The following is a 23,896-nucleotide window of genomic DNA, read 5'->3' on the forward strand; positions in this document are numbered from 1 at the left end:
GAGTATTTTTATTTTTAACATGAAAATCAGTTGGAATTCACACTAGTCAAAACAAATACTTGATATTTCATGTACAAATCTTTTTCTTAGTTTCTTAAAAATACTTCACTAAAAATATGATTTTTTTGTATATGAAATGACCCATGATGTTTATTGAAAATCTGTCAAATTTGTGAAGATTTACATACTATATTAGAAATAGTGGTATCAAAGCTATAAAGACTTTAAATTTCAATATGTTCAAATATAAGATTTGAAAGTAATTCTATAAATCAGATACAGACTTGGCAAAATTTTGAAACGTTATTCCTATGATTAAAAATAGTGGCAGCTGAGGATTATAACACTGTTCAGGTAAATAGGAACAAGGCAGTTGTTGATTAAAACTACTTTTTGTTTATGTTATTACAATTAACACAGCATAAAATTATAACTAATAATCCACATTTTAATATTATACAATTTATGTTCTTAATTTCATATTTAAAAATCCTGAATTTCCCCTATTGTGAGAAATGTGACATTTCTTTTCTCAGCATACCTTCTGCTCTAATTTACCCAGGCCTCCCTAGTAAGTACAAAATTGTTTTTGTTAAATAAAAATACTTAACATGTGCAAATCTGTATACCAACTCATTGTTTTAATACTAAGCCCATCATGAAAGAGTTAATGCAAATTACTTTCTATAAAATTGTCATTGCTCATACGAACCATAACTTTTATAGCCTCAACTCTTGATTGGCCCCAGAAGCAACAAATATAAAATCTGGCCCCTCCTGCCATACCCTCCTTTTCAGAATTTGTTAGCAGTTCTAATATTTAATACCATATTTATAATCAATAGAAAGCCAAGGTTTTCATCTATCAAATGACTTATATTACATTGTTTTCTGAACAGAAAATTATCAATTTTTCTTTTAGTTCAATCTTCATTCTCACAGAAAACATGATTGCTAACTTGGATGAATTTGTAACAGTTGTTGCTGCACAGTCAGAAAGTCAGAAAAACTGCAATGGTTAAGACACATTGTCTGCTTTTTGCATTATTTAATTAAATACAAATTTAGTGTACTACTACTATAAGTATAATAAAATTAGGGTTAAATGTTGCTGAAAGTCAACAGTAAAAAAAAAAGAACCAGGTACTATGTTTTCTTATTTTCCATGTGTATTCTTTATCACTGCAAAAGTAACTGATATATAAAAATAGGAAACTTATGTTAGTTAAGGTTATACAGAGTGAACCAGATATATAAACTTTTTTTCAACAGGTACTCCTGTGAGCAGCTTGCAATTAGCTCAGGTGTTACAAATTCAATAGTGTAATGAGAGCTGAACTTTCAACAAGTTATTTACAACCAGAATAGTTAGAAAGGGTTCAAAGGGCAATAAAATTTTAGTATAAATAGATCTATACTGTTACATGTTCAAAACTATATAAGATAAACAAATTTAGTTTCATGTTACAATTTGAAGTCATTCTAGAAATAAAAAAGAATAATCAAATTGACCAACCTTGTACACAGTTAGGGTAGGGAAAATAACAGGTGAAATAAAGTTTTACTGACAACAAAGGTTTTAGAAATTACACAAATGAAATGAGGTTTTTTGAAATGAATTTTTAAAAATTTTAACTCAAAACTCACTTTGTACTTAGACTAATCAAAAATAAAACTGTATATTCAAATTTGTTTTTAGCTTTTTATATATACTTCACAAAAAACTTTATTTTTTTGTATATGTAAGATTTGTAATGTTTATTGACAGTCTGCCAAATTTAATGAAGATACACATACTATATTAAACATTAATAGTATCTAAACTATAACAAGTACAAAGTGATCATGTGGTTGGTTAATGTGATCAACCCAGTGAAGAGAAAGCTAAGAGAAACATGAGGTATGATCTATTAGTGTACTGACATTATGTAAAGGAAAAGTCACAGGCTATCTTATGTTATACATAAAGTTCATAAGATTACATCACAATAAGTATGAAATTGATAGTACTACTGAAGAGAGTTATAAATACACTTGGATAACCAACATGTTGTTAAAAATTATTATACACATTTTTAGATTAAAACTTCTGTAACACTAGCATATTTCAAAAAAATGTCTCTTCTACAATAAAGTTATGCATTATCAACAGAAGTTTAATGGATAAGACAGTTCATATTTCCAGTTCTGTGTACAAGTGTGTGCTACCAACTTGGACTCCCAAATCTTGAAATAACTTCTTCTTGGTCAGCCAAATCTTTCTGTACTTTTTTCCTCATATAAAATATGGGGCAATCCCGACTGTTTCAAAACAAAACAAACAAAAAAATGTGAGATACCTTTGCAATGTTTGTACTACTAGTTGATTAGATTTTAAGTAAATAAGCACAAATCAGCAAGAAGAAACTATCATTAATATAACACAAATATAACCCACAACAATATAACAGCTTGTTTTTAGAATATAATATGGTACCTATGCCCAGTGGAGAAATTCAATCCCTCATATGCATTGAAGTTTACTGCTGGGCTATTAGGGAATTACATCTTGCAACATGCAAGTCCTAGGTTCTGTCAGGAAAGCATTAAGCCAGACATTCCATTATAACCAGAACTTTTAAGTGTTACGAGTTACAGCTACCTTCTAAATTGTACTAATGTTACCTTAAAAACATTAACATTATGAATATGGTTTCCAAAAGATTCACTACAAATCAGTTTATTAAAATATCTTTTCATTATTTAAGAAATTGGCAGTTTCTTTTTAATAAAAATGACATATGTCATAGTTCTTTGTTTTATAGCAAAGCATAATTAAGCATAACAAAAGTTTATAAACAGTTACTTGAAACAATACTAACAAATTATATACAGAATTTTAGGAAATTCTTCATTTAAATAAAGATTATTACATGCAAATGTACTTAAAAATGAAACTATGTCAGACTAGTACATATCTAAATGTTGAATCTCTTGAATATTCATCAACTAAAATATTCACGGTTTTTCAACTTGTGACCAAACTCGACCCTAATATTCATTTTGTAGTTGGGTTGCACATAAAAAAGAAATTACATGCTATCTTAGTTTTATATTCAGCATATAACTAATGTCAAATAATTTTAAAAATAACTATTTACAGATAATAAAATCTAAGCAATTAAAACTGTTCATAAGACATCTTGCTCCAGCCACTCATCAAATGAAAGATGCTCAGTCATTTCTCACATTCTTGGGTTAGGGTGGACATCAGTAAATAAACACTTCAAATTCAGAACATGAAATAAGCATCTAATTATACTTCTGTGTTGTTGTTGAAAAACATTTATTCTTACTTTCAGAAACCAGGAATTCAGTACAATTATTGCAGAAAAAACGCAGTTTTTCCTCACCTTGTGCAAAGTACATCTTCGTGTAAACTCCCTTGGCAACGCTGGCACTGTGTCCACAGTCGAGCAAACTTTTCTTCTAGTACATTCAACTGGACCATCTGTATGAACACATGGACTTTCATGTCACAGTGAAAAGTGTAAAATTAAAATTACATAAATGTTTGTGACCTTCCTGAACAAAGGGAAAATCCTTACCACATGAAAATAAAAACAGATTGTAAAGATATAAAAAACAAACAATAAGAATGAGCTAAAACAATGAGAGAAACAATCTAACTGATCCTTTAATGTATCATCTTCCAAAACTAGCAATGAAGAAATGTAAAAGTAAAGGATTATATTTGTTTGGTTGTTTTCAATTTCATGCAAAGCTATGAGAGAGCTCTCAGTGTTAGCTATCCATAACTTAGCAGCAACAGACCACACTTTTGTAGCTGGTCAACTTTATACACTGCCAATTCTTTGTATAATTTTTACAAATAAATAGTGAGATTGACCATCACTTTATAATGCCCTCATGGTTGAAATGGCAAACATGTTCTATATGAGGAAGGTTTGAATCTGCAGACTGTGAGTCAAGCACCATAACCACTGGAAAGTGTCAAGCCTAAAACTGAAAGAATAGCTAGTCATTTTTGGACTTTTTAATGACAAGACAGGTGAAGACTATTCTGAAGGCTGTTCATAAACATTAGTAATCAGCAAACACATGCTGTATTAGTATGAACAGAAATCACCAATACTTATTGTAAGAACTTGATGTTTAAAAAAGATTAACCAAAACTAGTAATACTTGAATCAAAATCATTCACTACACGGTAAATTTCTGATATATATCTTTCAATGGCTTTGAAAAACAAACAAACAATGGTATCCTTTAAAAATTAAAAAGTTCTCTACACTTGGAAATTTTCCAAAATATTTATTTTGGACCTAAAAGAAATATTTATTTTAAATATATGAAAGAAAGATGTTTCTTTCTATGCTAATTGGATTTGTTGGTATTAATTAGTATGGTTTTAATTTCTCACATATACACTGCTGGCCAAAATCTTAAGGCCAATAAACAAAGAAAAAATATGCAATAAAATATATTTATTTTAAATATATGAAAGAAAGATGTTAACTTTCTATGCTAATTGGATTTGTTGGTATTAATTAGTATGGTTTTAATTTCTCACATATACACTGCTGGCCAAAATCTTAAGGCCAATAAACAAAGAAAAAATATGCATTTTGCATTGTCAGACTCAACCACTTATTTGAGTAGAGCTTCGAAAGATGAAAATAAGAAAAGGGAAAATAAAAGTAAAAATCTTTTTTAACATTTAATAGGAAAAATGTGAACACTATGAAATTAGCCTAAATACTAGCTGGTCAAAAGTTTAAGACAATACTGAAACGAAGTGTTAATCAGTAAACACATAAAAAAAAAATTTAGTCATTTGTGTTCAAGCATTAGCATTGTCAACATCTCCCACTGACATCTTATGTTACATTGGGTAAAAACATGGCAAAGGCTAAAAAGTTGACAGAGTTTGAACGTGGCAGAATTGTTGAGCTGCAAAAGCAAGGTCTCTTTCAACATGCCATCGCTGGTGAGATTGGGTGTGGTAAAACTGCTGTTAAAAATTTCTTAAAAGACACTGAGGGATATGGAACGAGAATTTCAAGTGGTCAGCCCAAGAAAATTTCACCGGCATTAAGCAGGAGGATTTGATGGGTTGTCCAGAAAGACACCAGCTAATCGTTGAACCAGATTAAGGCCCTTACGAACATAGAATGCAGCTCAAGAACAATAAAAGGGCATCTATGAAAGAAAGGCTTTAAAAACAGTAAATGTCTTCAAAGGCCATGCCTCCTTCCACACCACGAAACAGTTCGGTTAAACTTTGCTGAGAAGCAACAAACATGGGATGTAGAAAAGTGGAAGAAGGATTTGTTCTCTGATGAGAAAAAATTTAACCTGGATGGTCCAGATGGCTTCCAACATTACTGGCACTATAAGGATATCCCACCAGAGACATTTTCTACATGATACAGTGGAGGAGGTTCCATCATGATCTGGGGTGCTTTCTTCTTCCATGGAACAATGGAGCTTCAGGTTATACAGGGATGTCAAACAGCAGCTGGCTACACTGGCATGTTGGATAGAGCATCCTTATTGACTGAAGGCCCTTGCTTGTGTGGAAATGACTGGATCTTTCAGCAGGACAATGCTGCAATCCACAATGCCCACAGGACAAAGGACTTTTTCATGATTCTTTTGGACTATCCAGCTTGTTCACCCGAACTGAACCCCCATTGAAAATGTTTGGGGGTGGATGGCAAGGGAAGTCTATAGAAATGGACGTCAATTCCAAACAGTGCATGATCTTCGTGAAGCCATCTTCACCACTTAGAATAACATTCCAGCCTTCTGCAAACACTTATATCGACCATGCTAAAGCAAATTTTGCAATTATTCGCAATGATGGCCGTGCAACTCACTACTGAGACCTCTTGTTGGGCATTTCCTACCCTGTTTAGGACTTATGTTTGGTATGGTCTTAAACTTTTGACCAGCTAGTATTAAATGCTAAAAAAGGTTTTTATTTTTATTTTTCCTATTCTTATTTTTATCTTTCAAAGTCTACTCAAATAAGTGGTCGAGTCTAACAATGCAAAATGCATATTTTTTTTCTTTATGTTCATTGGCATTAAGATTTTGGCCAGCAGTGTAGTGTACATACTAAAGGGCTATCTGTTCTAGCTATCCCTAATTTAGCAGTGATAGACTACAAAAAGCAGCTAGACAACACCACCAACCATAAACTCTTGGACTACTTTTTAACCAACAAATAATGAGATTGATCATTTCTTTTAATGCCCCCATGGCAAAAATGGCACTAATGTTTGGTGAGAGGGATTTGAACTCAGGATCCATAAGCTACAAGTCAAGCACCTCAACAACCATGACATGTAAAGCTGGTATTAATTAGAAGACAGTCTTACAATGATAAACCTCTCTTCATGAACTAATCTAAGTATAGAATACAAACTCAAATGACCAAAATATCCTGGTAACATAAACACTGATATGGTAATCATGTTAAATACATTTACTTGAAATAAGAGTATCAGAACTTAGTATATTTAGAACAATCAAATTTCATAATGTTGGATGCTTCATGACTGACTTTTAATTAAAGTCACTTCATGCAATAAAACAGAAGTAACATTTACTTTAGGTTGAGCTGGTATATCAGAGAATACCTTTATGCAATGGACAACACATATCAACCTTATTTTTATTTCTCTTGCAATCCAGCTCTTTATTAATAGTTAGAATAACTTTAAAGAAATTTAAAGTATTTTAGAAAAATAAAACAGCATAAATGTCTAGAAAAACTATCAGATATTATACTGAAGTGGCTGGTTAAAGTTGAAACATCTTCCAAGTGAATATGTCAGGTAAAAACAGTTAATAACCCTTTCAAAGTCTTGTCCAATACCTTTTACACACATGAATCTTACTATAATTTTAATGTTAACCTCCATAATGTTTTTATTATATTAGTTTACTAAATAAGAAATTATATTATGCTATTATTACACACATACATATATCAGATAATGAAATAGAAACCCTATAACCCAGTTTATGACTGAAGAAGAAAGGTCCACCTTTCGAAAGCTCTTAGATTATAGGGTTTCTATTTCATTTCTATAAATTCTTCTTAAACCTACATGTTTTTCAAGCATCATGAATTTATCAGATACTGTTTAGAAAAACATGAAACTCAAAGCAAAATATCTTAGGAGAAAATGCTCTATTTACACTACATACCTCGTTTTGAAAAAACTCTGGTTCTCTGGTCTTGCAGTGTTTGCAAATAGGATTTTCTAGATTAAAATGAAAATAAATCTTGAAAAATACTCAAGAAAACTGTGCTTGCTAATAACATCACTGTTAAATAAAAACCAAAGTTTAATATACAAGATTAGTAAAAATGTTTTGATGATTTGCAACATGTTACACAGGGGCTACTTGCACTAGCTACCCCTAATTTTGAACTGATAGAGAAGAAAGGAACACAACTGCCACCTCTAATCAAGTAGTGAGATTTGATTGTCATTCATATTACTCACACAGCCATCACATAGAATAGGATGTTATTTTTATATTAATGAAAGATTATATCCACAGTTTTGTCACAAGTCATTAGATCATGTCTTATCAAAATTAAAAAGATTAATATCACAGCAAAGAGTATCTGTATGTCTAGACACTGAAAACCATTTTGCATTACAATGTTTCTTGTATTGTTTGAACAAAACAATCCACTAGCTAATGGTGATGCATACCAAATACATCAGAATAAACTTGGAAGCAAAATTATGCATGAAATTAATTATAAAAGTATGAAAATTTGTGAGATATACCTGCTGATTGAATATTTTTGTATACATTTCTGTTGAGCCTAAGTTTCATTATTTATGGTTTGTTTTTTTCTTTTAAATCAAATTGTTGACTGGAAATGATAAATTCTACTACATACATCAAGCCATAATTTATTTCAGGTTTGTGTCATTTTCCTTATTACTCTTATACTTAAGAAAGCTACTTAAGTACTCACTTTCATTATCCAACAAAGCTTTACAACCAATGCAAGTGGCTCGTTTCTTCGTGAAGAGTGATAAGGCTCCCACTTTTGACATGACTACAGTTTTCGTTCTTGTGTGATCTCCCTCTACAATACACAATTTTGAAATGTCAAGAATATACACTACTCACTAAAGATAAAATGTTTAAGAGACAAAAACTCTCAAAAATAGGCACAATGCTTTGGTTTTTGAGATTGTCCTATTAAAGTTTGTAAAAAAAAACAAACAAACTTAAATCTCTTTCATCAGATTTACAGACTTCTAGAGATTAGCATTAATTGAGAACTTAGAATTTTTTTATATATAAAGTGTATTATTAAACATTAAGAGACAATGAAAGCATTTTTAATCCTTTCCAGTTAAACTTAGATTATTATTACAAAGGGGTGACAAACAACAAATACCTTTGAAACATTCAAAGATCACTTTTCTTGTTGTGTAAAAAAATATTGCACAAAGCAAGGTTTTAGTGTGACACAATCAAGTGGAACTAAACCAAGAATATATTCCATTATTAACACCATATATTAGTAGAACAATTCAGTATAAGCTCTGTGGAATGACTAAGCACCTCTAAGCCTACACTATGGAATGAAATAGTTTGGAATCAGCACTACAGAAAGATTAAGATCTAATACAAAAATACCTTAAATGCAGAAAAAAACAGCGAGACCAAAAACAGATCGAACAGGCAATTTAAAGGAATGAAATCAAATTTTGCAACCAAACTGGTAGCTACACATTCAACTGAGAGCATGTTGGTAGGTAAAACATGTGGCCAAGATAACTAATGAATGAACATTTGATGTAAAATTCCAATCAATGCTGTAAATATAGCTACCAGTTTGGTTTCATTCCTCTAAGTCACACACATTCCTTTTTTGGATGCATCTTTTTTTCACAACTAAGGTATTTTTGATTAAATAGCACAACTTTTATCAATACAAATCTACAAATCACAGAAAGTAACACTCAATATTAACCAACAACAGCTTTAAGATTGCAACCATATTATTCAGAACAAGCCTATACTTTACACAACCAACCAGATCTTTTAAAATATATGGTAGTTTTCCTATCTAAAAGTGTTAATATCTTCCTTTATAGTATTGCCATGGAATTTAGATTAACAGTTTCTTGTCATCACCCATATGCACTTGGTACAACACCATCAAGCATCATTATTTATGTTAATTGCTTAAGTTAATATCATAAAACACTAAACACTCTTTAATTAGGAGAATTTATAAAATTTAGTAAATGTGAGGAAAAGTTAACAATGAAAAATAAAAAATAATCATCTACCTGTACAATTACCTTAAGAACTTCAGCTAAAAATTGCTAATCTAGTTTCTTTGATCAAACCAATACTCATGTGCATGTGTTTTCAACTCTATAGTGTTGCTTCTCTAAATTAGCCATCTTTAATCTAAATGACAAAGAACAATCCTCATTTACCCTTAGATGAAGCTGAAGTAAAAATTTAACTGATAGCTTAAGTGATTTTTTTGTGTAGCCAAGTACAAAATGTTTGGTCAAAACTGAGCAGTTTTTGTAGAATGACTTTGCACATGTTGCTTATACTTACACCATATGTAGGTTTTTAAAGACTTAACAGTGTACCAAATTTCAAAAATATCCATAAAATTAAGTATGTTTTTCTATCAAATAAAATTTCTTGCTTTCTGTGCAGAGAAAAACAAAGAAATTCAATAAAATTGAAGATTTTATCTCTTATATTTCTTAATAGATTGTCTTGAAATTTGAAATATAAAATAAAGGTAAAGCATATCCAATGACAATGTGATAATTTGAATTAGCACAGTCTGGGCTAGAGAAGGTGGAACATTTCTGAACTGTTACTCTCATTAATAACAGTATGTTTTGCAGGTTGTTTTGGCCACACAACACACTATAGTATGTCCTGATCATTTAGTCCTAGATGTGTAACAGGAGCAAAACACTAATACTGGAAATATATAAAAAAAAAAAAAAATTTTAATTTACTAATGGAATAGCAACTACAAAACTTTCCACTGCTAGCTTACTAATCCAATTTGTACTTGCAATCAAGTTAACACAAAGGACCTATTTTAGCATTTATTATTAACCTTTTACCATCTCCATGTGCATACTTACACATGCTAGACATCATCTCCACCCTGTATATATTTTCACAAGTTAGACATAACCTCCACCTCTATATACATACACCAAATGTCTCATATGACATTAAAGTGCCTTGCATCTGAATTTTGTTGTTGTAGCAGCATTGCTACAGTAATGAAAACAAGACAAAATCCTCAAATAGCCATGGCAATTGAAATTTAGTCAGAATTAGAGTAAATTAATTTAAGAAACCCCCTCTCTTTTTTATTAGCCATATTTTTGGGGACCAGCAGTACAAAGCATGGGATGCACTTATACCAAATTTGCTTTTATTTTTCTTTAGGATCTCTACCAGCCTATCCTTAAATTTAAATTATTTTAGGCAGGATTAGAGTAAATTCATCTACAAGACATTAGGTGTGATCAGCTTCTCAACTGAAAGGGATTGACCTCCTGAGTCCAAATCTATAATTAGATCTCAAACTGGTCAAGATATGACAGTTATGAGCTAAATGTGGTACTTAATCTCAGAGCCATTCTATAAGTTGTTATGCCTTCCTCTCTAAATATTTCTAAAAGTCAGTTTCCTGAATAAGGTTATTTCACATTACACTTTAAATTCAAAATGTCTTAAAATCACTTTGTCTCACTTAAAAGGTAGGACTTTGCTTTATCTTCTCCCAGAATGGGTTCAAAAATTCGGAGCAGAGGTTTAGAGATCTGGTTTTCCAAATAGTACTGAGTATCAATTGGAATGTTATTTTCTAGAACAAAAATGGGATCTTCAGACTTGAGATATGCTGCTGTTCCTTTACTAGCAGCAATGATAACATAAGGAACTCGGTCACCAAGATTGGGTGCACTTCCTGGGTCTCTTTTTTTCATCCTGGATAATGAAAAACAATTTGATACAGTTTCATTGTCTAATCATCTATCTTGTAAAATATTTGCTGATAGCAGATACAAAACGTTTTATGCTTCTTTGTTTCAGCACAAAGGTACACAACAGAATTTGCACTGTATCACTTTTATATTAAATTGTAAATGTTAGAATTTTAAGACCTGGGCCATGTGGATAGGAGGTGGGAAACTAATAACCATGAACCATGCCAGTCATCTTTGAAATCACATCCTTAGTTAATTCATATCATCTAACTTACAAATACAAAAAAACAAGTAACATTTCATATGGATTTTTTAACTATCAGAGCAAAAGCACAGCAAAATATGAAACCTTGGTCAAATGATTCCCTAACACAAGAAGCTAATTTTTAGTCTCCTGATAATGATGAACTGCACATACACATGTTATAGTGAATAAACATACTTCATATGTTTCCACAAAAAACTGATAATAAATTAAAGTTGGAAAGGCTGGGACTAATAAGTATTTAAAACATGTATTAATACATGAGTATTTTCACAACCATTGGCAGATTCTCAGTAAACATTGCAAATCATTTATATACAAAAAATCAATTGTTTTTTGTAAAATATTTTATAAAAAATCAGTCCATGAATATATTCTTTTTTGTTACTTGTGCAAGTGTGAAATAATTTTTATGTTAAGATTAAAAATTACTTTATTCTTCAAAACTTCAAATTTCATTTGCATAATCTCTAAAACTGTATTATTTTTTCTATCCTAACTATACAACAAACCTGGTCAATTTGACCGACCTCGTAACAACCAAAAATATCTAAATACCATTCAAGTCATTATATGTTGTAAATGATTTGGGAAATGTGACTCACATTACCCTATCAAATTATATTAGTCAAGCTCCTCCAAGCTGCTTGCATGCATGCATGAAGAACTTTTTACTATATTATTATGATTATTTAGTTACCTAATCTAACCTTAACTTACCTAAACAGATTCCTATTTTTACATTTTAGTTACTTTTATAGTGATAAATAAAGAATAAACATGAAAAAAGAAATAAAGTAATTATCTTGGTCTTATTCCTTTCTTTCTTTTTTTTGTCATCTGTCAATGACACTTAACCCTACTTTATTTTATTCTAATGACAGTGCACTAAATAATTATTTAATTAAATACTGCACTGTCCCATAAATATTACAATTTTTTTGGCTTTCTAACTGTGTGACAAGAATTATCACAAATTCATCCAAACTACTTAACATGTTTTGCATGGAAACTAAGCTTGCACTGAAAGAGAACTTGGTAATGCTCTGTACATAAAACAGCATAACATTATACATTATTTGACAAAGTGAAAACCTTGGCTTTCTACTGGTTGTAAATAATATTGTAGCAGACAACTATTGATAAATCCTGAAAGAGAAAGTGACAGATAAGTGTGACAACATGGATTTGATTTCCTATTTAATGACTATAACCAAACAAGATTGAAAGCTCTGAAAATTATGCTTTGTCTGAGCAATGAAAATATTATAACGAGTAATTTGTGTTAAATTCTCTACTTATTTGAGGAATGGTAAACAAGTTAAAGAAGAGAAGATGCCTAGAGGAAAAAAAATGTAGATCCTCACTCTAGAGAAAATTCAGGATCTGATTTTAATATTGATTGATAAAACTTGCATACAATTAAAATATGGATTATTAGGTAAGATGTTATGCAATATTAATTGGTCTAATATGAACAAGAAATAATTTAAACTTTGAAAGTAATTTGCAAAACCTTGTAACTGCTCAGTAAAACATGCCCTTGGTGAAAGGGTTAATGGATTAAAGTAAGGTGCAAAGACTAGAACTAACAGACATTTATAACATGTATTAATAAATACTGTAGAACACATATCCAGAAAACATGTATTAATAGTTTAAAGTAAGTTGGAAAATTGGGAACATAAAGGAAAAAAACAGAATCAAACTGTGGAACAAAATTACACAAAAACAGATGACATTTGGGTGACATTGATGAACGTAACTTGAAACAAAACCAACTATAAAAACTAATGAGTGAATGTAAAGAATGTAGTATATCAACCACACTACCTCTGGTGCTGAATATGATTGTTTATCCAACACTAGGGTTCATCAGGCTGGTTGGGATGCAACAGACTTAGTAACAGTTATGATGGTCTTCTTGTCATCAGTTACTTGAATAATAACTGATTTGGTGTGAACCAGAGTAAGAAGTGAAGTGTAATGTTTAGAATCTTCTTTAATCACCAAAGTTAGAAAGACCAGAACAAAAATAACTTGAAAATAGCCAAAATGTTTAGGAAAATAGTTTTCAGAATTGGAACATCAAATATGGAAAAAAAACAGGTTCACAGGAATAGCCATATAACATACTATAACATCATTTACAAGAAACATGCCAAATAATAGCATATTATCTTGCAAGAAAAAATTTTCAAGCTAGGCCCATGTGTCTATTAAACCAAGTACTACAGAGTTATACCTTGCAACAATATTGAGCATTAATCAGAGATGAATTATATAGCCTACTATGTGGGTGTGTTATTATGTGTGTTCATGTATGTTAGCATCCATCACCCATGGATTGTTGTCTCAATTACTCCAACTTTTTTTTTTTTGTATGGTAACAGATAACCCAATTGACAGTGTACATAACTATATTGCTAATGGTTTTTTGCTAGGAAGAGTCATTACTATCTATCAGTAAACATATGTAATTAGCATCTAACAAGTTCATTAGAGATTTAATAAGAGAAAAACATTATCTACCCTTTTTCTTTATACAGTTTTTACTTCCTTAAGTCGGTACCCTAAACTAAACATGTTTAAAGAACCATGATTATGGTAAAGAATAGGATTACATTCTTTATGATTGAGTTAGGAACCAATAAGAAAAGATGTCATTTTACATAATAAACCTGTCACTTGTAACCTTCTATTTCAGTATTAAAATAATATTTCATACACAAAAAAGTATACAACTCATAAATGTATCATTGACATTAATAAACTAATAAGTTTTCCTAACCTGCACATGGTTTGCATCTCTCTTAATAATCCACAACTATTACTCCACAAATATTTTATGTAAAATATCTAGTTCCTGATCAACAAGTTTGATATTTGTTAATCATTTTTAGTTTTTTTCTTCAATTTTTGTTAACCTTTACTTTTTGGTGATCCTATATTAACACAAGTTAAAAATAGAGGCAACCCAGAGTTTAGAAAATGTTTCTACATTTACCATTTCTAAAATCTATAAATTCAGACAAACCAACTGAAATATTTCTAAGCCAGTAAAACTTGATATTAAATTTAGCAATAGCTCAATGATGTCCAAAATATAGATTGATCCACTGCACAGAACCTCGTGAAGAAAAAAAAAAAAGCATTAAAAGACTGTTGTTCTAAGTGAAAGCCTGACCTGTGTGCCAACTCAACGTGTGCTTGCTTCGCTGAATATTCATCATCTGTTTTAGTCAGCTCTTTGGTGATAACCAGTTGAGATATGTCTACTCTGTTGCACAGAAGGTCAGAAATTGTTTGTTTGGCATATTCTACTGCTCCACTGGGATCTCTAAAACAAGAATACCTTAAAGTGTGTGTGGAAACTTGTATATTCACACACTTCTGCACATAATCTGTGATTAATTCAAATTTGTTGGAAAGCCTTGAACATGCATATGTATACAATAATTTTAAAACTACATATACCAGGAATTTTCATCTTTACATTTCTATCTCCAGTTTCCTGCAGCAAAAATATGCAATATCTGCAGTTTTCACAATATGTAACAAACACTTGTAACATTCAGCTTAATTACCTTTAATTCACAGAAACATTGTTTTTCTGTGAAACTGTACGTACAAACTGCTTTTGAATATATAGAAACAGAATTAGGCTTTGAAAATGTGATGTTTTCAGTAAATTTAAACTTATGTCTGACTATTAACTTTTATGATATTTAATATGAATTCTTTCAATATGAAATTTTCTTCATAAGGAATAAAAAATTTACCTTTCAATGAGAATTTTTTGAAGGCACATGTTAATGAGGTTAGCCACAAGAGGGCAGTTATCTCTACGTACTGTTTCAATCCCTTTACAGTCCATCTTGTCATGTGTTTCCGGTTTGGTGTAGTAAAGACCAGCATAGCGTTTCTTACTAATCAGCAAGTATGGGAAGTAAACCTATTAGTTACAAAAAATTATAAGCTAAATAAAAAAGATAAAAACAGTAATATTTTTATGTTCAAACAGTAATTTCAAAACTTTACTGCATCGTTAATATAAAATTCACATATGTTGGAAAATTTCTCTTAGTATATGCATACATTATTAGAAATCAAAGAGATTTCTCTTAATAGTTATTCAAATATAATACAAGAATTTCAATGTTAATTAATTACAGATACCAAATAATCAAACAGTCAAAACATTAAAAGTATCTCTATTAAGGTACCAATCAGATGTTAATAATAACCATAAGAATTAAGTTGATAAAGCACTTCTGATGAGGAGCCATACTGAAGACAAGAAATTACCTGAAAAGGTTTTAACTACTGAGGTAAATAACACTGCATTTTATTGATTTAAATACATCTTTCATAATTTATCTTAAGCTGTGAAACAGAAGTACTATATAGTATAAGATGAGAGGCATCAATTAAAAACACACCTTCACTGTCAGCAAGTGAAATTAAAAGCTTTTGCAGAAGATAAAATGTGCATGTGTTAAAACTTTGGATATTTTTACTTATTAACCCTTTTATGACAGGGGCTTGGTATGATCTGATATTTCTACTCTAATCTTTGATGCAGTATGCACACCTTTACAAAATTTGGTAGACTTTTAGTAAAGATTGCAAGTCTTTTTTTCAGAAAAATTCAGATTTTTTAATGAAGTATATTTGATTAAAGATTTGGTTGTGTGTTTGTTTCATTACTAGTCTGAGAGCAAAGTGATATTTGTGTTATGATTAAAAACTATTCCTTGTCACGAAAATATCAAATGTTATTTGTGTAATCTTCTAAATACATTTCACATTTGCTTTCAGTACAACTTCACATTTTGTCTCTTATTTTCTAACTATGTGGGGACGACTGTAGATTTCACCAACTCTGTAACCACCATAAAAAATTAGGAACTAAATAGTAAAGTATACTTTTCTCATTCTAGAGTGACTAAAAATTAAAACAGGAAAACACAAACATTTAATCTAAAGAGCTTAAATCTCATAACATTACACCATTATATATATTTATTATATTAACCTTCCAATCACACTTAGCTAACATTACAGAAGTTGCATTGATGAGGTGCATATGCACTGATGTTACAGTATCCAATATTATAAGACTAGCCTTTAGTCTTTATAAAGTGACCTGTCTTGGCTGTTTTTAGTGTAAAACACAGGCACATTTCATTTATATACAGTATTACATACATATCTACATTATTTCTATTCACAAATGAGTTCTTAAACTTATTCTTCTTAAAACAGTTAAATAAGAATAGTAAATAATTACAACTTCTATTTAAGACTTTTATACTTGGTTGTGGCTTGTTGTAGGTTGCTAAGCCTTTACAAGTTTTACACATAGAGAATGTGAAATGAACAAGCTTTTTTAGGTTCATATATACACACACACACACACAAATATTTGAAATAACCAAAAACCATAAAGAACTATATTAGTACCATAGAGTTCACTATAATTTATCATGTTTAGTAATTAAGCATAAAAGACATTAGTGATTTCAAGCATACTAAAGACAACCCATCTATGAAATCTTGGTTCGAAAGAATGAGGTGGCTTCCTAACACTCTAAAATGGCTGAGAAAGCCACTATAAAACATTCTAATCATTACTGGTTATCCACATGTCATACAAAGAAGTCACTGTATAAAAGTAACCATTTCCAAAAATGGAAATATAGCAACAACTCAGCAACTAGAAAAGATTTTAATTTTAAATACCCATATTAACAAGCTAGAATATAAATTTCTAATTCATATGGAACTATAAATATTGTATTTGGACATCAGAAATATAATTTGAACTAACGTTCCATTCAACATACCACAAGACCCACAAAAAAATAAATAAAAAAAATTTATATTTAGGTCTGCTCTTTCAGTATTTGAATTTAAATTAAGAAATTATCTAAATCAACTAAAATTTAAATTATAATCTACAATTTAATACCAAACTTATTGACTTAAATTATTAAATAACAGTTGAATAAAATTTTGAATACAAGTCAACAAATGTGATAATATGGCTAAAGCCCAGCATAACAGGGTTAAATAGTACATTATAAATAATTGCTTTATCTGCTTATCTGTCAGTTTTATCACTTTCATATAACAACTAGCCAGTACTTATTTATACTGGTTATGAATAATAGTAAAACCATAGAAGATTTCCTTCTTTTTTTTTCCTGAAGGTTAGTGTGGGAAAGATTTTATTTCACAAATGAGGTGATGCAGAATACCCGAGCACTGAATGAAAAGTATATCTACAATCATGGTTTAATTATATTCTACAAAATGTTCTGACAAGAGCAGTTCTAAAAGTACTTAGTTTTCTCATCTTGCTATTTTTCATTTAGAAACAAAAACCTCAGATTTGCAAAACAAACTAGAGAAGGAAAGCTTACTGTCCTACCTTACAGAAAAAAAACAAAATAACTGAATTCCTAAAGGCATTTGAAGGACATCTGGACAAAAAAGAAAAAAAGTTAAGTTACTCCCCTTAAAATATGCAAAGAATTGGATGTAAAGAAAACTAAGAACAATATCTATAAATATTTATATTTTGTATTCCAAGTGAGGTAGGACAGCTTACCTTCTCAAATTCTAGCTTTATTGGTGATGTGAAATGACTTGACACATACTCTGCTGCCACTTTCCCAAGCTCCATCACTTGCTTTAATACTTCAACATGATCATCTAAAGCTGGAAAGGGAATGCCAAAATTGACCATGACGGAATCAGTGTCACCATAGATAACCTTTGCATTATGAGCATAACCATTAGCTATGTTGTACTTTTCTTCAACCAACATTTTAGTTTTCTCTATCATCATACGTCCAAAAGCTGTCACACTCTACAAAAAAATCACACAAATCTGTAACAGTTTTGATGCAGAAGTAGATTTCAAAAAACAGTATCTTATAAACTAGTATTTAAAATGTCATACTGTAGAAGTTGAACAAAGAATACAAGAAATTGACCCAAATGTTCAGGTACTACAATATCTTCAAAAAACTGCATCCTAAAATCATGTTAGTTATTTACTGGAATATGCAAGAAACAAACAAAAACAAATTATAAATGCATAATAATATAAACAGAGAAAATTCCAAGGAGTCTGAAATGGGGATAGGCTTCTGAAGTAATTTGAATTATAAGAAAAATTAATAGTAATGGCTGAAAAAAAAATCAACATATTTCCAATAACTATGAATTGCTTCACCATTTTATCTAGCTAGGCAAGGTCCATAAAAACAATTTTATACATTTTAAATATCTCTGGCTCTGAAATTGGTTCTTTCAATAGCTTATTATTTTTTTCTCAAACTTTTCACCTGGAAAGCATATTTTCCAACTGCTACCATCACTCAACTATCTCTACTTAAATTGTCATTAGTCCGATACTTTGAAAATGTCCAACCTTACACAGCCTATAGGTGTAAAGAGCACAATAACAATCTGTCCATAACAAATTTTATTTATCAATTGGGTGATTGGTTACCTACTTAATTAGTCTATACAGTTTTAATACTCTGTTTTTCAAGAATCATGAGAAACCCCCTGGGAATGGTAAAATATTAAAACATTAAGTTAAATAAAATGTTTCAAAAACATTGTAATCTTCTTTGCAGTATTTATTAGAAGGAAGTCAAAATAAGTTCATTATACAGCAAAATTCTGAAATTAAAATACATAAATCATGTTTTTCTTAATTAAGAAATTTTTAAAATTATCCTAGAAGTGTCTGAAACTTAGAAATCAACACACCTAAAAAAATTACCTCCTCTTGAGGAAAAGGAGTTTAGAAAATATATAAAAGTAAGAAAAAATACCTGAGAAATTTCTAGACAAGGAAGTTTCCCCACTTGAGCACCAGTAAACCCATACACTGAATTAGCACTAATCTTCAAAGCCAGTTGGCGACCATCTAGCACCTTCTTTCTCAAAGAATCAATCTCTTTTTTGAGGTCTTCTTTGGCTCTACCATAAGAAACATGACCATAAAGTAATTCTCTCTAATAAAAATAACTGTTTTGATGATCTTAAATCTTTACAATCTAGTTCTCTTTTTTACAGGGGTAGAATTATATCAAGCTTTATATAATTTTATAAAAATTACTTATGAAATGTTCTAATTTAAAATTTTCTGTTATCCATGTTCTATTAACAATACAGATACAATAACTGACAAAACAAAAACTCCTAAACTTCATTTTCAATTTTGCATCTATCCCTTAGTCACAATAAAATTGGGATGGTAGGTATCATCAAATTTTCTTCCAGTAAAGACACAACTCATCAGTGTACAAATATTTTAGCTCAAATAATCTGGAAATGACGATGTTAAAAAGTGTAATATACAACTTAAGCTTTTGTTTTTTTTAATTTCGTTCTGAAGCCAATAAAATCATAAATCTATTATCTAAAAAGGTAGGATTATTTTCTTAATTTATTTGACACAGTTTATTTACATGGATGGTGGGATTTATGCCTTAAAATAATTGTTTAAATTGTTTGTATGCCATGGGAAATGTACTGCTGAAATAATTACTTTATCTGAACAGATGAAGAATCAATATTGTAACTTGAGACAAGCCACAAAGAGGAGCCTTGCATGAAGTCTTCCAGATGAAAGTAGAAACCATAACAGACTGGAACCATGTTTGTACAGTTGTATGCAAATTAGTGAAAATATGACAAAGACGAATTTTATGCATAATATCAAGACACACAAGTACTAGTGTACTGTGTGGTTAAAAAATAAAATACTTGAGATGTGCATTATTTACAGGTTCCAATGAATTAAAATTTTCAGCTATCTTTTTACATAAATTTTTAAGCTATACTGCCTCCCAGTTTTACACATCTACCTTTTTCTGGCACTCAACAAGTTCTCCAAGATTTCTGGAAGGATTCCTTTTCTAACAGATTTCTTGACAAAATAGTTATCAGAAGGAGTTTTAATGAACTCATCAGGATTCATCTGGTTTCTAGTTTGATTTGTCAAGAGTGTCGTGTAACACAGATTGTGAGCAATCATGATAGATGGATATAGTGAAGAAAAATCTAGAGTTGCAATTGGGTCTTTGTAATATCCTTTGACTGGTTCAATGACTGTAGCACCAGTGAAGTCATCACCTTGTTCAGGGTTGTGAACTGGTATGATAAGATCATGTTCCTTTGCCTAGAAACAAAGCAACAATTAAATTTATTTGATATACAAGAATGAACACACAAGTTTTTCTAACATAATGCCCAAAACAAGAAACAGTTTAAAATGATTTATTTTGAAATGCTTATGGAAACATAGATCACTTGATATCTGAGATGACCCAATAGACTTGGCTGGTAGTCTTAAGGTTTGCTGTGTTAGAGTAGAATATTTTGTATCAAAAAAACACTTTGAGATGATCTTCAAATTATAAAAATAATACATTTCTTTTATGTCTGTGAAATAACAATGTTTTGAATGTCAAAAGAAGATTAAAAGAAATCCCCAAGTTAAGTGTTTACTTTCTGAAAAGTGCAATTTTTATATACAAATCTACTTTACCATTTAATTTACAATTTTGAATCTAACATTGAAAAGCTCATAAATTAAAAACCAAATCTGGTTTAAGTACATCTAAATGGCATATCAGACAAAATAGTTTTATGAGAATATTTTGGAAGTGTTCTGTTTCAAAGTTTTATTAATTATAAACAAAAACAAGTTAGTCTAGTTCTGTCTTCTTACCTTCCTCAGTAGCTGGGATATAACTTTAATTTGCTGACCCCTTGACAGTAAATAAGACAAAGGCACCCCTGTTACCCGAGCCATTTCCATGTAATTAATAACACACATCAGTTTGTCTAAAAGTCTTAAAGGCAACATAGCATCTTTTAAACAATATACAGCAAGCCGTTTTCTAGTTTGTTCATTTCCATTCTGAAATAAATACATCAAAATGTAATAGCTTATCACAGCATCTAAATAATGTGTAACTGTTTCACATATGTACAAATATCAGTCTCAAGTTTAAATGCAATTAGTATTTTCACATGTAATTACATTAATGTTTAAGTTGTATTTAAAAGGTATGCAATAATCCAATAGATTAAAATATGTAACTACATTCAAAATAGGAAACTGGGATTATTAATGTAAAACAATAATACCACAAACTGTATATATTTTGGTAAGTAGTTAAGACAATATTAACTGAATTAATGGTTTTATTATTATATTTTACTAACAGTGAATATACTGCTTTAACCCTTCTTTTAGTACTCAATATTACTGATACAAGTAAATGTACCATGATTTCCAATTTTACAAAAATAGTTACTAATAGTTTTTCTCAGAGATGAAATATTTATTTTTACTTAATCCTTTTTTATAATAAGCAAAATGTTATAAACGATGAATCTAATTCAATGTAAAATTTTCTACCTGTAAATCTGTAATAATAGTATGTTGAACATCTTCTTTTTGTTCTTGAAGGAAATGAAAACTTACAGCATTGAGAGTGTACGATCGAAGTTTATAGTCTCGCAGTAAAACCTACAGAGAAAGTGGAGTGTTAATGTATTTGGACCTCAAAACTCAAAATAATTAAACATGCATTTGCTGTATTCTCAAGTAGAAAGAAGCTGAAAAAATTAATAGGTTTAAGATGTTTTTAACACTGTTAGAAAAAACATTTCAACAAAACAGGCTGTACTATTCTGCATTAGCATTTTATAAAACTTACACATACACACAACAAAACAAACCTTGATTTGTTCAAAATAAAATAAAAATATTCACGAGTCAAAGCTTTATAATTACCAGTAACAAGTCAAACTGAATCCTTCCTTCTGTATTGATAAATTTGTTTTCACGTCTGCCCATCTGCTTTGACTGAATCATTGATTTCTTGATAACCGATGTCCTGTCTTTTATTCTCCCAAGAAATGGAAATGATTTCACATTAAGTGTCTTGGCTCTGTTTATAAGGTATGTTATATCAAAATTCTGGATGTTGTAACCAGTAATGATGTCAGGGTCAACTTCTCTTACAAAATCTGCCCATTTCTGTAACATGGAACAAAAACTTTAAATTTTCTCTAAAATAATTAGCCTAAAAAGAGTTGATTACAACTCAAAATGTATTCTCACGACAGCTGGTACAGGTATTAAAAATTTAATTAAAATAAAGTACAGAACAACATTCTGACCTTCTTAGATCATATTCAGATTAACAAAGAGTATAACTCACTGATTAAAATTTCCAATTCACCAACGTTTTAGATTGGGCCAAAATTTATTTTTCCAGAAATGAGTTACTCCAACAAGAATGTGTTGATGTCAGCCAACTTCACTGATGCATGAACTAATTGTCAAAAACAATTTTATCATGTGAATATTTTTGAGACAATTATGTTCTGTAAAGTTTAAGGATCAACTGTGTTTCTATTTACTATACAACATACATGAAGAAAGATATTAACTAATAACTTTTGTAATCCATACCTTTAATAAATATAGCTTCTTGGATGTTCCTCCCTTTTTTACATGAATAAAAGAGTAAGTGAAGTGAAAAGATGTAATACACAGATACATATCAAAATGCTACACATGCTATAGTTGCTTGTTTTCATTAATGAAAAATATATTAACAACAAGCAAAGCAAAAAACCAATGTAAGATAGATTACTGCTGACAACTGCTTCAGCTAGTTTCATTTATAATGAGAAAGGAACCCCCCAAAAACTCATCATAAAGGAAAGTTGACACACAGAGGTCATCAAGAAAAAACTGTGCAGGGGTGACTCCACAAAGTAAGGTATTCTGTCCAAGTGAATCCCAGAAATAAAGGACCTAGTTAATTAGGACAGTGCAGAAGGTTATACAAAATCAAAGTTGAAAACAGGTAGACATAATTTTCCTCATTGAAGGTGTTGGGGTTACAATATAAAGTGCCTATAAAAGATGAAGTGTGAACATATAGCAAAGAAGCTGACAAAGATGAGTAGACTGAGGCCTATAGAGAAACGTGGAATAATAGTGAAGAGAAACACAAACTTGAAGAAAAGATTTCAGGGATTGAAGTGAAAAGAAAGAAAATAATCATGATACATAGAATCTCAATATTAAGTCTTCAAGAATGAGGCAGTTGGGTTTTGGTAACAAGATAAAAAAAGAAGTCAGCATAAAAAATACTGAGGAAAGTGAAGAAAGTCAAAAGGAGGAGTCTCATATTGCAATGTAGCCTAAGATTCAGAATAAAAAAATTAAAAACAAAAAAGAATCACAGAAGGATGAAGATGTGAATACGTGTTTTTTGTTGGGAAGAAAAGAGCCACAAGATAAAAGCAGTCAGTTAGAAAGGCAGGACAAAATCATCAAAAGACAATGTAGGCTCAACTGAAGCAACAGAAACTAAAGGTCAGGAATCTTCTTTTCCAACAGTGGTATGAACCCAACCACTCCTGTTCTGGAGCAGCAGGACCTTAGAAGGACTCAGAAACATGAACACCCAAACTCAGAGTCAAACCAATCCCTGAAACTATTTGATTAATTTTTAAAGGAGGTCTGGATGCCAATGGTATA

General features: G+C 30.4%; 1 protein-coding gene across 2 annotated transcripts in view; it reads right to left on the bottom strand.

Annotated features, from left to right (window-relative positions):
• Nucleotides 1–1,378: 1,378 nt before the first annotated feature.
• PolD1 (DNA polymerase delta 1, catalytic subunit) overlaps nucleotides 1,379–23,896 on the bottom strand; it is a 35,866-nt gene continuing 13,348 nt past the window's right edge. For both annotated transcript variants that reach the window (XM_076471443.1, XM_076471442.1), the window contains exons 8-20: nucleotides 22,133–22,378; nucleotides 21,755–21,865; nucleotides 21,059–21,250; nucleotides 20,193–20,506; nucleotides 19,155–19,302; nucleotides 17,915–18,175; nucleotides 15,081–15,253; nucleotides 14,486–14,638; nucleotides 10,799–11,034; nucleotides 8,012–8,125; nucleotides 7,222–7,277; nucleotides 3,393–3,490; nucleotides 1,379–2,301 (exon numbers count right to left, since the gene is read on the bottom strand). In XM_076471443.1, coding sequence (XP_076327558.1) covers nucleotides 2,205–2,301; nucleotides 3,393–3,490; nucleotides 7,222–7,277; nucleotides 8,012–8,125; nucleotides 10,799–11,034; nucleotides 14,486–14,638; nucleotides 15,081–15,253; nucleotides 17,915–18,175; nucleotides 19,155–19,302; nucleotides 20,193–20,506; nucleotides 21,059–21,250; nucleotides 21,755–21,865; nucleotides 22,133–22,378 — 2,199 coding nt within the window. In that variant the 3' untranslated portion in view covers nucleotides 1,379–2,204. The remainder of the gene's footprint in view (nucleotides 2,302–3,392; nucleotides 3,491–7,221; nucleotides 7,278–8,011; nucleotides 8,126–10,798; nucleotides 11,035–14,485; nucleotides 14,639–15,080; nucleotides 15,254–17,914; nucleotides 18,176–19,154; nucleotides 19,303–20,192; nucleotides 20,507–21,058; nucleotides 21,251–21,754; nucleotides 21,866–22,132; nucleotides 22,379–23,896) is intronic.

This window comes from Tachypleus tridentatus, chromosome 12 (genome assembly GCF_004210375.1).
Source record: "Tachypleus tridentatus isolate NWPU-2018 chromosome 12, ASM421037v1, whole genome shotgun sequence".
NCBI classification, from domain to species: Eukaryota; Metazoa; Arthropoda; class Merostomata; order Xiphosura; family Limulidae; genus Tachypleus; species Tachypleus tridentatus.